The sequence below is a fragment of the Rattus norvegicus genome, chromosome 17 (assembly GCF_036323735.1).
Source record: "Rattus norvegicus strain BN/NHsdMcwi chromosome 17, GRCr8, whole genome shotgun sequence".
In the NCBI taxonomy this organism is placed as follows: Eukaryota; Metazoa; Chordata; class Mammalia; order Rodentia; family Muridae; genus Rattus; species Rattus norvegicus.
In genome coordinates this window covers 63316544-63330499 of record NC_086035.1, presented here as the reverse complement: position 1 = coordinate 63330499, position 13956 = coordinate 63316544, and the positions used below count along the sequence as shown (strand labels likewise).

At 40.9% G+C, this 13956-nt stretch overlaps 1 protein-coding gene across 20 annotated transcripts in view; it reads right to left on the bottom strand.

Annotated features, from left to right (window-relative positions):
• The window catches only part of Ryr2 (ryanodine receptor 2), a 585615-nt gene that overhangs the window by 336642 nt on the left and 235017 nt on the right, over positions 1-13956 (bottom strand). For all 20 annotated transcript variants that reach the window (XR_005495333.2, XR_010058952.1, NM_032078.3 and 17 more), the window contains 3 exons: positions 13178-13252; positions 10834-10912; positions 7782-7894 (listed from right to left, as the gene is read on the bottom strand). Coding sequence is in view for 18 of the 20 variants with exons in the window: in NM_032078.3 (NP_114467.2) it covers positions 7782-7894; positions 10834-10912; positions 13178-13252 (267 nt within the window). In the remaining 2 variants the exon portion in view is untranslated. The remainder of the gene's footprint in view (positions 1-7781; positions 7895-10833; positions 10913-13177; positions 13253-13956) is intronic.

Sequence of the window (13956 nt, the reverse complement as noted above, 5' to 3'; positions counted from 1 at the left end):
ATGAATTTGCAAATTGTTCTGTCTAACTCTTTGAAGAATTGGATTGGCATTTTGATGGGGATTGCATTGAATCTGTAGATCGCTTTTGGTAAAATGGCCATTTTTATTATATTAATCGTGCCAATCCATGAGCATGGGAGATCTTTCAAACTTCTGAGGACTTCTTCAATTTCTTTCTTCAGAGTCTTGAAGTTCTTATTGTACAAATCTTTTACTTGCTTGGTTAAAGTCACACCGAGGTACTTTATATTATTTGGGTCTATTATGAAGGGTGTTGTTTCCCTAATTTCTTTCTCGGCTTGTTTCTCTTTTGTGTAGAGGAAGGCTACTGATTTCTTTGAGTTAATTTTATACCCAGCCACTTTGCTGAAGTTGTTTATCAGCTTTAGTAGTTCTCTAGTGGAACTTTTGGGATCACTTAAATATACTATCATGTCATCTGCAAATAGTGATATTTTGACTTATTCTTTTCCGATCTGTATCCCCTTGACCTCCTTTTGTTGTCTGATTGCTCTGGCTAGAACTTCAAGAACTATATTGAATAAGTAGGGAGAGAGTGGGCAGCCTTGTCTAGTCCCTGATTTTAGTGGGATTGCTTCAAGTTTCTCTCCATTTAGTTTAATGTTAGCAACTGGTTTGCTGTATATGGCTTTTACTATGTTTAGGTATGGGCCTTGAATTCCTATTCTTTCCAGGACTTTTATCATGAAGGGGTGTTGAATTTTGTCAAATGCTTTCTCAGCATCTAATGAAATGATCATGTGGTTTTGTTCTTTCAGTTTGTTTATATAATGGATCACGTTGATGGTTTTCCGTATATTAAACCATCCCTGCATGCCTGGGATGAAGCCTACTTGATCATGGTGGATGATTGTTTTGATGTGCTCTTGGATTCGGTTTGCCAGAATTTTATTGAGTATTTTTGCGTCGATATTCATAAGGGAAATTGGTCTGAAGTTCTCTTTCTTTGTTGGGTCTTTGTGTGGCTTAGGTATAAGAGTAATTGTGGCTTCATAGAAGGAATTCGGTAGTGATCCATCTGTTTCAATTTTGTGGAATAGTTTGGATAATATTGGTATGAGGTCTTCTATGAAGGTTTTATAGAATTCTGCACTAAACCCGTCTGGACCTGGGCTCTTTTTGGTTGGGAGACCTTTAATGACTGCTTCTATTTCCTTAGGAGTTATGGGGTTGTTTAACTGGTTTATCTGTTCCTGATTTAACTTCGGTACCTGGTATCTGTCTAGGAAATTGTCCATTTCCTGTAGATTTTCAAGTTTTGTTGAATATAGGCTTTTATAGTAAGATCTGATGATTTTTTGAATTTCCTCTGAATCTGTAGTTATGTCTCCCATTTCTTTTCTGATTTTGGTAATTTGGACACACTCTCTGTGTCCTCTCCTTAGTCTGGCTAAGGGTTTATCTATGTTGTTGATTTTCTCAAAGAACCAACTTTTGGTTCTGTTGATTCTTTCTATGGTCCTTTTTGTTTCTACTTGGTTGATTTCAGCTCTGAGTTTGATTATTTCCTGCCTTCTACTCCTCCTGGGTGTATTTGCTTTTTTTTGTTCTAGAGCTTTTAGGTGTGCTGTCAAGCTACTGACATATGCTCTTTCCTGTTTCTTTCTGCAGGCACTCAGCGCTATGAGTTTTCCTCTTAGCACAGCTTTCATTGTGTCCCATAAGTTTGGGTATGTTGTACCTTCATTTTCATTAAATTTTAAAAAGTTTTTAATTTCTTTCTTTATTTCTTCCTTGACCAGGTTATCATTGAGTAGAGCATTATTCAATTTCCACGTGTATGTGGGCATTCTTCCCTTATTGTTATTGAAGACCAGTTTTAGGCCGTGGTGGTCTGATAGCACGCATGGGATTATTTCTATCTTTCTGTACCTGTTGAGGCCCATTTTTTGACCAATTATATGGTCAGTTTTGGAGAAAGTACCATGAGGAGCTGAGAAGAAGGTATATCCTTTTGCTTTAGGATAGAATGTTCTATAAATATCCGTTAAGTCCATTTGGCTCATGACTTCTCTTAGTCTGTCTATGTCTCTGTTTAATTTCTGTTTCCATGATCTGTCCATTGATGACAGTGGGGTGTTGAATTCTCCTACTATTATTGTGTGAGGTGCAATGTGTGTTTTGAGCTTTAGTAAGGTTTCTTTTACGTATGTACGTGCCCTTGTATTTGGAGCATAGATATTTAGGATTGAGAGTTCATCTTGGTGGATTTTTCCTTTGATGAATATGAAGTGTCCTTCCTTATCTTTTTTGATGACTTTTAGTTGAAAATTGATTTTATTTGATATTAGAATGGCTACTCCAGCTTGCTTCTTCTGACCATTTGCTTGGAAAGTTGTTTTCCAGCCTTTCACTCTGAGGCAGTGTCTGTCTTTGTCTCTGAGGTGTGTTTCCTGTAGGCAGCAGAATGCAGGGTCCTCATTGCGTATCCAGTTTGTTAATCTATGTCTTTTTATTGGGGAGTTGAGGCCATTGATGTTGAGAGATATTAAGGAATAGTGATTATTGCTTCCTGTTATATTCATATTTGGATGTGAGGTTATGTTTGTGTGCTTTTTTTCTCTGTTTTGTTGCCAAGATGATTAGTTTCTTGCTTCTTCTAGGCTATAGCTTGCCTCCTTATGTTGGGCTTTACCATTTATTATCCTTTGTAGTGCTGGATTTGTAGAAAGATATTGTGTAAATTTGGTTTTGTCATGGAATATCTTGGTTTCTCCATCTATGTTAATTGAGAGTTTTGCAGGATACAGTAACCTGGGCTGGCATTTGTGTTCTCTTAGGGTCTGTATGACATCAGTCCAGGATCTTCTGGCCTTCATAGTTTCTGGTGAAAAGTCTGGTGAGATTCTGATAGGTCTGCCTTTAAATGTTACTTGACCTTTTTCCCTTACTGCTTTTAATATTCTTTATTTTGTGGTGTTTCTTTTCTGGTCCAATCTATTTGGAGTTCTGTAGGCTTCTTGTATGCCTACGGGTATCCCTTTTTTTAGGTTAGGGAAGTTTTCTTCTATGATTTTGTTGAAGATATTTACTGGTCCTTTGAGCTGGGAGTCTTCACTCTCTTCTATACCTATTATCCTTAGGTTTGATCTTCTCATTGAGTCCTGGATTTCCTGTATGTTTTAGACCAGTAGCTTTTTCTGCTTTACATTATCTTTGACAGTTGAGTCAATGATTTCTATGGAATCTTCTGCTCCTGAGATTCTCTCTTCCATCTCTTGTATTCTATTGGTGAAGCTTGTATCTACAGCTCCTTGTCTCTTCATTTGGTTTTCTATATCCAGGGTTGTTTCCATGTGTTCTTTCTTGATTGCTTCTATTTCCATTTTTAATTCCTTCAACTGTTTGATTGTGTTTTCCTGGAATTCTTTCAGGGATTTTTGTGTCTCCTCTCTATGGGCTTCTACTTGTTTATTTATGTTTTCCTGGAATTCTTTCAGGGATTTTTGTGATTCCTCTCTGTAGGCTTCTACTTGTTCTCTAAGGTAGTTCTTCACGTCTTTCTTGAAGTCCTCCAGCATCATGATCAAATATGATTTTGAATCTAGATCTTGCTTTTCTGGTGTGTTTGGATATTCCATGTTTGTTTTGATGGGAGAATTGGGCTCCGATGGTGCCATGTAGTCTTGGTTTCTATTGCTTGGGTTCCTGCGCTTGCCTCTCGCCATCAGATTATCTCTAGTGTTACTTTGTTCTGCTATTTCTGACAGTGGCTAGACTGCCCTATAAGCCTGTGTGTCAGGAGTGCTGTAGACCTGTTTTCCTGTTTTCTTTCAGCCTGTTATGGGGACAGAGTGTTCTGCTTTCGGGCGTGTAGTTTTTCCTCTCTACAGATCTTCAGCTGTTTCTGTGGGCCTGTGTCTGGTGTTCACCAGGCAGGTCACTTGCAGCGGAAAAGTTGGTCTTACCTGTGGTCCCGAGGCTCAAGTTCGCTCTCGGGGTGCTGCCCACGAGGTCTCTGTGGCGGCAGCAACCAGGAAGATCTGCGCTGCCGTTTCTGCGAGCTTCAGTGCACCAGGGTTCCAGATGGCGTTTGGTGTTTTCCTCTGGCGTCCGAGATGTGTGTGCAGAGTGCAGTCTCTTCTGGTTTCCCAGGCATGTCTGATTCTTACCTCTTTCTTCTACTGTCCCCACTGCCCTGAGATGAGCAGGCTTGCTCCCCCACCCCAACCCCCGTGTTTCCCCTGGCAGGATGCTCTGTCACATCACAGGACCGTGGCAATGGGGCCTAGTGGCCACAGAATGGAATCTTCAAAACTCTCAAGTCAAAACTAGTGTTCTCTTATTTTAAGTTAGCCTGCCTCGGGTGCCTGTCACACGGTAGAAAGTGGACCACATGGTTTGGTAGCAGCATTACTTGTCTGAGAGCAGAAAGCATGGACAGTGTGTTCTTGGAGATTCCTTCCTTCTGCTCTTTGCGGGGTTCTGTGCATATGAACAATAAAAGCTCTGGCCTCATTAGCGCACAAGAGTGGAATCTCAGCCACGTGGCTCTGTTAACCTCTATGATGGTTACCCAGAACTGAGTTTAGTAGCCAATGCCCATGAGCCTAGTACTCGGGAATTGAGGCGGAAAAAAAAGGTTACCTTATTTTAAAGATATCTTGGCCTACACAATGAGTATCAAGGCTATAGAGTGTAAGACCATGTCTCAAAATCACATACACACACACACACACACACACACGTTTATATTTATATCTAACATAAACAAATATTTATGCATTTACATTCTAGACCTTTTATATATTTTGTTTTATATCCAACATACATACAAATTATTTATGTATTATATTCCTAATATATTTTAAAATAAATATATTATTTATTATTATATATACAAATTATTATGTATATTTGTATTATATATACAAAGTGTATATATATACAAATTATTTATGTATTATATTCCTAATATATTTTTAAATAAATATAATATATATTTGTGTGTGTATATATATATATATATATATATATACATACATATATACAGGCTACTCAGTAAAGTGAAGTTAAGTACTTGGGCAAAATGCAGCTTGAGAACTAGTAGTAAATTTTAATGAATAAGGTTTATTTGTTTCCAAAGGCCGGGAACTGCATGTGTCATTTTTTGTCACTTACTCCTGAGGTCCTTTCTCGTTCAACGAACACTCAACTGCCCTCTCATAGTAAGGTTTGGATTGGGTGCTCCCATGAGCACTAAACTTACTTTAAAAACAGAAAATCCGGAGGCCAGGGAGCTAGTTCTAGAACCCGCATGGTGGATAGCTGTAGAGGGGCACTAGATGCCTAGCTCTTTGAGGTTCTGGCTATTCCTCTGATGGATGATAAGACCACCCTATCAAGTCAGTTCTGCTGCACAGCGTGAAGTACAAGCTGAGACACCATAGCAGATAGGAGCTGTCAGGTCTAAGTCAAACGAAAACAGGTTTGGAGTGTTGTCCTGAAGGAGGCATGAGCTGATCTCTTCCCATTGGGTTCTCAGCCCTGCTAAACTTAAAATGCCCATCTTCTGCATCACCCTCGTGGCACAGCTCTGGTACACATCAGGGCCTTAATGATGCATATTTTTAATAAGCTGCACAGTGGCATGGCACTAGAAACTTACACAGGGACAACATGGACATAAAAGTGAAGGACGGCTTCAGGCCTCCCACCATATGCTGGGGCAAACTCACCTAGCAGTGCCATTTTTCCTGTCCATGACAGGAGGCTCTGTTAAACCATCCCGCTGTCTCTAACACCACCATTCTGTACACAGGAAGCCAGGCAAGGCTCGTCTCCCTAGAAACACTTGAGAATGAATTGAACTTGTTGGTACACTGAAAATGACTTTGTTACCAAGCCCTTTCTCCCTTTGTGTTTCAGTCTTGGGTGTGTGTGTGTGTGTGTGTGTGTGTGTCTGTGTGTGTGTGTGTGTGTGTGTGTGTGTGTGTCTGTGTGTGTGTTCATGTGTTCATGTGGAGGTCACAAGTTAACTTCAAGAGCCACACATCAGATCAGATGCCATCCAGCCACTCTGTTACTGGGATAGGCTCACACTGGCCTGAAGCTCACTAAATAGGCTACACTGTCTGGCAAGCAAGCACCAAGAATCTGCCTGCCTCTGATTCACCATATTTGGGACAAGTGTATTATCATGTCCTGATTTTTTTATATGGATTCTGGAATCTGAACTCATGTCCTAAGTTTCCACACAAGTACCTGATGGACTGCTCTGTTTCCCCAGCTTCTATTATCATGTTTACAAAGCAAAAGGACACCCTAAAGACTGATCTACCGTGTGAGAGGTTCATTGCCTCTCACAGTAGGCTCTTTAATACAATGATTACTTCACAATGACCTACTCTGTGCCATCTTTCTTTCCATTACCATTTATTACTCCCTCTGGGATACTTTATGTTGGTATTCATGAAATCTTTAAAAATGTTCTTATTTGCTATTTCTCTTAGCTGACACAAGCTGTCAAACTGACACTGCTCAGAATCATTCAAGGGGATCCCAACTGGGAATTGCCTTGATCAGATGGGTCTGTGATGTATCTGTGGGACATGACTGCTAATTGAGGGTGGGAGAGCCTAGCCTGCTGTGGCAGTGCCATGTCTACAAAGGTGACCCTGGGTTTGTTTAAGAAAGCTAGTTTAGCAAGGAGTCAGTGGGAGTAAGCCAGGAAGCATTTTTCATTCATGGTTTCTACTTCAAGTTCTTGCCTTGCCTTCTCTCCATAACAATAATGGATTGTAACTCTCTAGGGTGAAATAAACCTTTTCCTCCTCAAGTCGTTTTGGTGTTTATCTCAGCAACAGAAAAGCAAGACAGAACAATGTCCAATTAGTGGTTCAATCTTTAGAGGGCAGTTCAGTAGCAGAGTATTGTTCAGTAGTAGAGTGTTTGTCTAGCATACACTAGGAATGGGCTGAATACTCAATACTGCAAAAGAGAAATGTACTATTTAGCTGAGCACGCTGGTGAAGGCCTACTTTGCCAGCAATGGACGATAAGGCAGAAGGATGAGCTCAAGGCTAGCCTGGTCTACACAGTTAAGACCCTCTCTCAAAAAAAATTACAAAAAAACCCTAAAAATATTGTATACATCTACCTTTCCTTGGATCTCATTCTTCTATGAACTTCTGTACAGGATTACTCTTTGGATTAGAAAAACAGCCTATTAAATATGTTAAAATAAATCCATAATTGCCTTGTCATAAAAAACCAAAAATATATCCAAGGACTCACTAACATCTTCATTCTCCTACACTTAATTAGCCACCACCCTTTGAGTTGAGGCAGTGCTGCTAACAGTGCTGCTGACAGGTGAGCTGTTGCTTAATGGTGTCTCTCACACAGTCAGTTACTGTCACCAGTATCAAAATATGGACCGAGAACCCACATGATGTAACCTTTACAAGGGGCAGGAAACAAAGACCAAAGAATTTGAAATCCCCAATCAGACTCCTTTACATTCTATTAATAAAAGACCCCAAGAGCAGGCACCACTAGCCTCATGAATATGCATATCAAGGTGGGGCAGGAGAGGGGGAAGCCTGCTCAAAGAGACCCAGGGAGCTATCCTCCCCTAAGGCCATAGGCATCTCCCTCTCTTCTTAGGAGTTATTTATAACTCACCAGTTAGAGGCAGGAGCCTTTAGGAAGCATCTCCCTATAAGCTTGACTTGCTCATAAGCACATTTTCTACCAAGCATCACTTCACCTCTGACCCTCAGCAGAGCATCAGCCCTCAGCCCTGTCCCCACACTTACCAAGTACCTTTCTGAGGACACGCTGACCAATATGAGGTCGTCTCCAACCCGCACCTTTTCTCCTTCTGATCTCTGCTTAGAGGCAGGATGTATGGTCCACCAGCAAGCCTCCCCTGCAAGTGACAGAATTGAAACACAGAGACGATTTAGTTAATCTAAGATCCGTTCCCTCTGCAGGTGATGCCACTCATGGGACTTTCAGAAATACATGATGTCATGCAAATTAATCTCTTGGATCATGGGAATGAGAGGAAGTCAGCCAAACTCACTAAGGGTGGGACAAACCGAAATGCAACCTTTCTCTTAATGGGAAATGGGTGTGACAGTTTGGTATCTTTTCTCCAATAAAAACTGCTGGAAAGGGACATTTATTTACATATGTTAACACGGGCCTAGATGTTCCAGTTAGCCAGGGTGATTTCATTCCCTAAACAATCTTATTAAGAATTAATATGTATTTGCGTGATATTCATCAAAAGGAATTGAGGTTTTCTGTTGGGGTAGTTGCATTTTAAGTGCTCTCTTTGTTGATTCAATAATGACACAAAGGATTGCTATCTTAAAAGTCTCATTACCACATCTTCCCCACTTTGCTTTATTTCCTTATAAATTGCATTAGTTCCTATTAATCTAAGAGACTCGTAGTACAGACAGATGTACTATAAGAGCTGGTATACATTAAGACAAATCCATCTGAAATGAGTCAAGCAGCCATCAAAAAGCACACATCCATCTGCCTTCCTTAGCCCCATCACCCAAACCAGAAGCAGCCAGGCAGCTATCCATAGTCCCTTGAAGTCCTGAGCCCTTGATCTCTGAGAGTTCTAGCTGGGTTCCGGTGGTTCCTTCATCTCCAATCATCTGTCCCCTCCCCTACCAAACTCCATTGTTTTTCCCTGTTTTGGGCTTATTTCATTTTTACTCACTTGTGCATATATACCACAAGCCATATCGTGTGTGTGACTATATCAGAGGACACAGTGCAAGAGTCAGTGCAATCCATGTACCAGGTGGGATCTGGGGATCCGACTCCAACTGTCAGGCTCACTACGCCGTCTCCCCAGTCCTTTATTATTTTTTCTATAGTATTATTTCTTTTTCTGGACGAACTCCCCCAATGCCAGAACATGTGTGCCTTCTGTTCCTTGGGGTTTTCCCAGGTCCCTGCCACCACACTGCAGCGCTCAGTGATTGATATTATGCGGATGAGTAAAATTATCTGAGATACATCCTAGGAACTCATGCACTCACTGCAGCCATCCCAAACCAGTGAGAATTCTTCACTTCCATTCACTGATCTGCATCTTCATTCAATTCTCCCAAACTTTGACAGGGTATCCACTCTTTCTGAGTCACTGCCTCAGTAATTGAAAAGTCATCAGCACAAAAGAAAAAAAAAAAACCTGCCTTGTGAGTTTCATTCTGATGAAGACAAACAGGAAACAAAGGGCAAACACCAAGGAGCTTCAGGAACTCACGAAAAAAGCAGACGGTGGGGAGGAAGCAGGCTAGAATAAAAGCTCAGGGTACAGGGGCAGACTCTGGGTGTAGAGGAGGACTCGGCATGGGAGGCTGATAACTGCTATTCTATCATGAAATCAGTTCAGTATATAAAATACATGTTCTACATCATCATTTTGGTCTTCGAACTTAAGATTGTTTTATTTAACCATTTGCTATAAAATACATCAAGTTAAATAAACTGAGAAAATAGAAAAATACAGAACTGAACATACAGTTGATGAAGTAAATATATGAATATTATATTTATCTTTTTATGCCCAGGATTATAAAAAAATTATCAAAAGCTAACTGAGTTCATTATATGTTATTTTCATTTTCATCATTGTTACTTTGTGAAAATTTAATGGGAAAACCCACTTTTAATGATTGATTATATAGAATGCAAACTTGTACCTTACATGTGGGTACCATGTGCTATTTTGCTATCTGTGTGACAGGCGTAAGCTTACTTCAGGATGAAGACCTCTCTCCTCAAGCATTCCTAACCTTTGTGCAGAAAAAGGTTTTGGTTCTTTCCCTCTTCCTTGCTGAAGTTTGCAGGACATATAACTGTTATCAGTAGTTAACCCCTCAAACTTCATGCATGTGTGTGAGATAGGTTGTGTCGTGGTGTCCAGGACCTTGCACATGTCAGCACTCTACCACTGAGCTACATCTTCGCTGAGAACATCTTTAAAAGGGATAAAATGGGCTGAGCAGTGGATGGACCATCTGGTCCCTACTATGGAAGAACAGCACAGTGAAAGTTGGATTCTGTCCTCCCATACATTTTTCTTGATATCTTACTTTTTTATTTTATTTTTATGATATTGAGAATTGAACCCCGAGGCTCCTCACATGGTAGGCAAGCGCTCTACCACTGAGTAACATTCCTACCTCTGCCATAAAATCTTCATTTTCAGCAGCCATGTTTTCTCCTGCTCGTTGTAAAAGACAAAAGGATCTAATGGGGCACAGCGAATCAGCGGAGAAGATGCAGGTAACAGAGAACAAGAATGCGCCAAAGCATTGTATTTGGGTTCTGCAAAGGGATAACTGTGTTTGCATATTTCATCCTTTCCAAAATAGAGAAGTGTCTGTCTGTTTGGACACATAGCACATAAGAACCCCGAGGCAGAGCAGCAAAGAATTTCATGTTCTGCTTTTGTGTTTTGAGTGCTGAAGTTGAGCACACGGTTATCTTATACTGGAAGATATTTTAAGATGATTAAAAGCTATGCATTGATACTTTACACAGTATTCAGTGAACGTGGGCAAGCGTCACACAACCAGTCCATCATTCAGTATGGACTGGCTTTTCCTCTCTCAATCCATAAGAAGAAAGGATGGGAAGTCAAAATTTTATATCTCACCACTTACCTAAAAGCAATCAAGCAGGAGGAAAAACGCACTCTCTCTCAATCTACCAAAAATGCCAAAAAGAAAATCATTTTCCTGACTGTTATAAAAACAGCCATCTCCCGAGTCTCTTTTCATACCTAGACAGCTTCTTTCAGAACCGTGTTTCATTACAGTACGTGGTACTCACCTGTGGTATCCTCTTGAAGGCCAACATCAAAGGCCAGTTTGTCGGTGGAAGACCGGGAGGTGGAGAGACAGCAGAGATACTGAAAACACAAGATCAGGCATCACCACAAATGTCGACAGTCCTACTGAGACTACAGTGGTTAATGCAGCACTAAACACGGATGAACAAGGACATCTATGATCTATGGACTAGAATCTTAAAGGCATAGACCTATATATGATCTACCTGAGCCATACAGTCTTTCTACTTAGAGCTTTTTGGAGGAGACTCCGCACTGATTTCCACAGTGCTGTGTCAGTTTACAGTACCAGGACCAGCACGTAAGTGTTTCTGTCTCCCCACATCCTCACAAGCATCAGCTGTAATTTTTTTCTTGATGAGAGCCATTCTGACTAGGGTGATGGGTGATGCTGGAGGGCATGAAGTAGAAGCAGGACTGTAAGAAGGGTAGGGGACGTGTCAATAAAGGAGAGAGGGGAAATAACAGTAATAGGATCCATGTGACATTAAGGCAAAAGGGGAAACTCTTTGGAGGAAAGACCAGCCAGGGCGGGGGAGGAAGAGAGAAGAATAAAGCAAAGCATAATGTACATGTGCATAGTGTGCACATGTATATATGTGTGCACATGTGCAAATGTGTGCATGCATATCACATCAAAACCTTCTATTTATATAACTGAAATTAAGTGACTTTTTATAGTGCATACAGTCACATAGCATCCAGTTGGGCAAGCATCTCTGATTAGAGTTTTCCTCAAATTCTTGCTGCTCCTGTGAGGAGTGGAGAGCTTCTAACACCTGAGGCACGGCAGCGATTGCAAAGCAGGCCCTCAGAGCAACAGGATGAAGGAAACACAGTCCTTCTGCCCCTCACAAAAGACTAAAACATGAGCTCATCAATACAAGGAGACAAGAGACTGGGGACATGTTTCTATCTATCTCTCTTCATGTGATATCCATGATCCTCTAAAAACGTACATGATCTGATTAGAAAGCTGCCCCCCCCCCAAAAAAGAAACCATCCAGAATATACTTGGGAGTGAGTGCAGTCCTTCATCCTGCTAAAATGAGGGCAGCATGAATATACATGTACACATTTCTCTCGGGGAACTCTGACTATCAAAACTGCATTATTTCATCTGCTCATCCTTGGGTTGCCTCAAGTGTACATACTCTTAGATTTAAATTTTATATCATTTTCATGCCAACCACCTCCCAACTTCAAACACCTTGCTAAGTGACATATGAATGAGGACGATAAGATGATTGTGGCATGAGCTTAAAATACCAGAGCATCTGTAGGAAGCAAGTCCTCTGCCAGCAAGCGAAGGAGCCATCAGAGGAAATCCAGAAACAGTTTTGGCGATCAAGTGAGGTTGGGATCTCTGAAGATATGGATGGTTTATGCCAACACTACACCAATCCCCTTATGCAGTTGTTTCCAACCCTCCTAATGTTATGACCTTTAAATATCGGTCCTCATGTTGTGGTGACCAAAAATCTATTTATTGTGCTATTTCATAACTGTAAATTTTCTACTGCTATAAATCATAATATAAATATATGTGTTTCCGGATGGTCTTAGGTAACACCTGGGAAGGAATCATTCAACCCCCAAAGGGGTTGCAGCCCACAGGTTGAGAACCACTGCTCTTATAGACTATAGCACATCTGAATAACTGGGTGTTCATGGATGTACAGAGGGAGATGAAGGAATGGGCTGGATGATCGACTACTTCATGTGGAAGTCAGGACCTTAGAGCTGTGTCACTGGATTGACCTGGAGACTCAACCTGCATCCTGACTGCCAAGCATGAACTCTCAACGTGACAGACAAGAGGTTCCAAGGATTCCCACAGGGAGTATTCTATCTTATATTTCAGAAATATATTTTATGACTTATTTTATTTTTTATATTATGTATATGTATGTACACATGAACAAAAGTAACCTTGGAGGCAACAAAAGAGTGTCAGATTCCCTTAGAGGTGGATATTTAAATGTATTTATACATTAATAATTTAAAACGGAGTTGGAAATAGAAAGTAGTTAACATTTAGCTTTTTTATATTTGCCCCTTCCTAAAATTTGTCTATCAAATGTATTACAGGTGTTAAAACTCTATTAAAGGCTTTAAAAATAGGAACCATACCTGATATGTCTGAATCTAACCTTCATCTCATGAATGAGAAAATTGAATGGGGCACAAGGGTATTAAACATTATTATATCAAGTCAAACTCATTACTATCACTGCTGAAGTGATACTGTCAAAACTCCAGACAGTCTACCTGACCCTGGATCAGCGTCGCCACACGAGAGATGAAATCAGGATGTCTACTCACCATACCACTGTAGGAATGGCGTAGTAGTATGGCGTGTCCATAGAGGAGTGTCCGGTGGCCTCCACCTTGAGCAGTCTGAGGAAAGGGGAGAGAAAGGATAGAGTGGAGGAAAAGCATGACTGAGTAAGCAACAGAGTCAATAAAGTGTTCTTCTGTCTTTACTGGACATTTTAGGAAGACACAAAAAGTTGGAAAAGCAACCCCCCCTCAAACAAGTTTCTTAAACACTAGGGAAGCTGTAAGGAAGAATGAGCCATAGAGCGAGCATCTCATCCAGCTCTGGAGAGGTGAACTGGCCATCCGTGAGGAAACTTTACAACTCTAACCACCCACAGTCCGCTCAGTCACCACCTATGCTTCAGCCTCTACTGGACAGGGAGTCCAGGTTACCCTATGTCTAGAGATCTGATAACCACCCAACGCTCGGCAATCACCAAGTAAATTTTCTTTTGACAAATGAGTTTTTGCAAAACCCCAAATTGGTCACATGATCTCAGGGGTTTAAAGCTTCTCATTCTCCCAAGTTGCCTTTCTTGATTAGAGAACTTGCTAAAGCACAGGGTCTTGGGTTCCTACTCAAATTTTGACTAGAGATGTTGGGCAGATACAGACACACTTCATTTGACAGGTTTTCCGTGGAGTCATTGAGCCGAGGATTACAGTTGGAGATGGACAAATACAGAGGACCTTGTACCTCAGTCCTCTCTGATGCCGTCTCCTAACCTAAAGGTATCTCTTCCCTCCATGCCATGTTGATATGTCTTGAAATCCAAAATTCA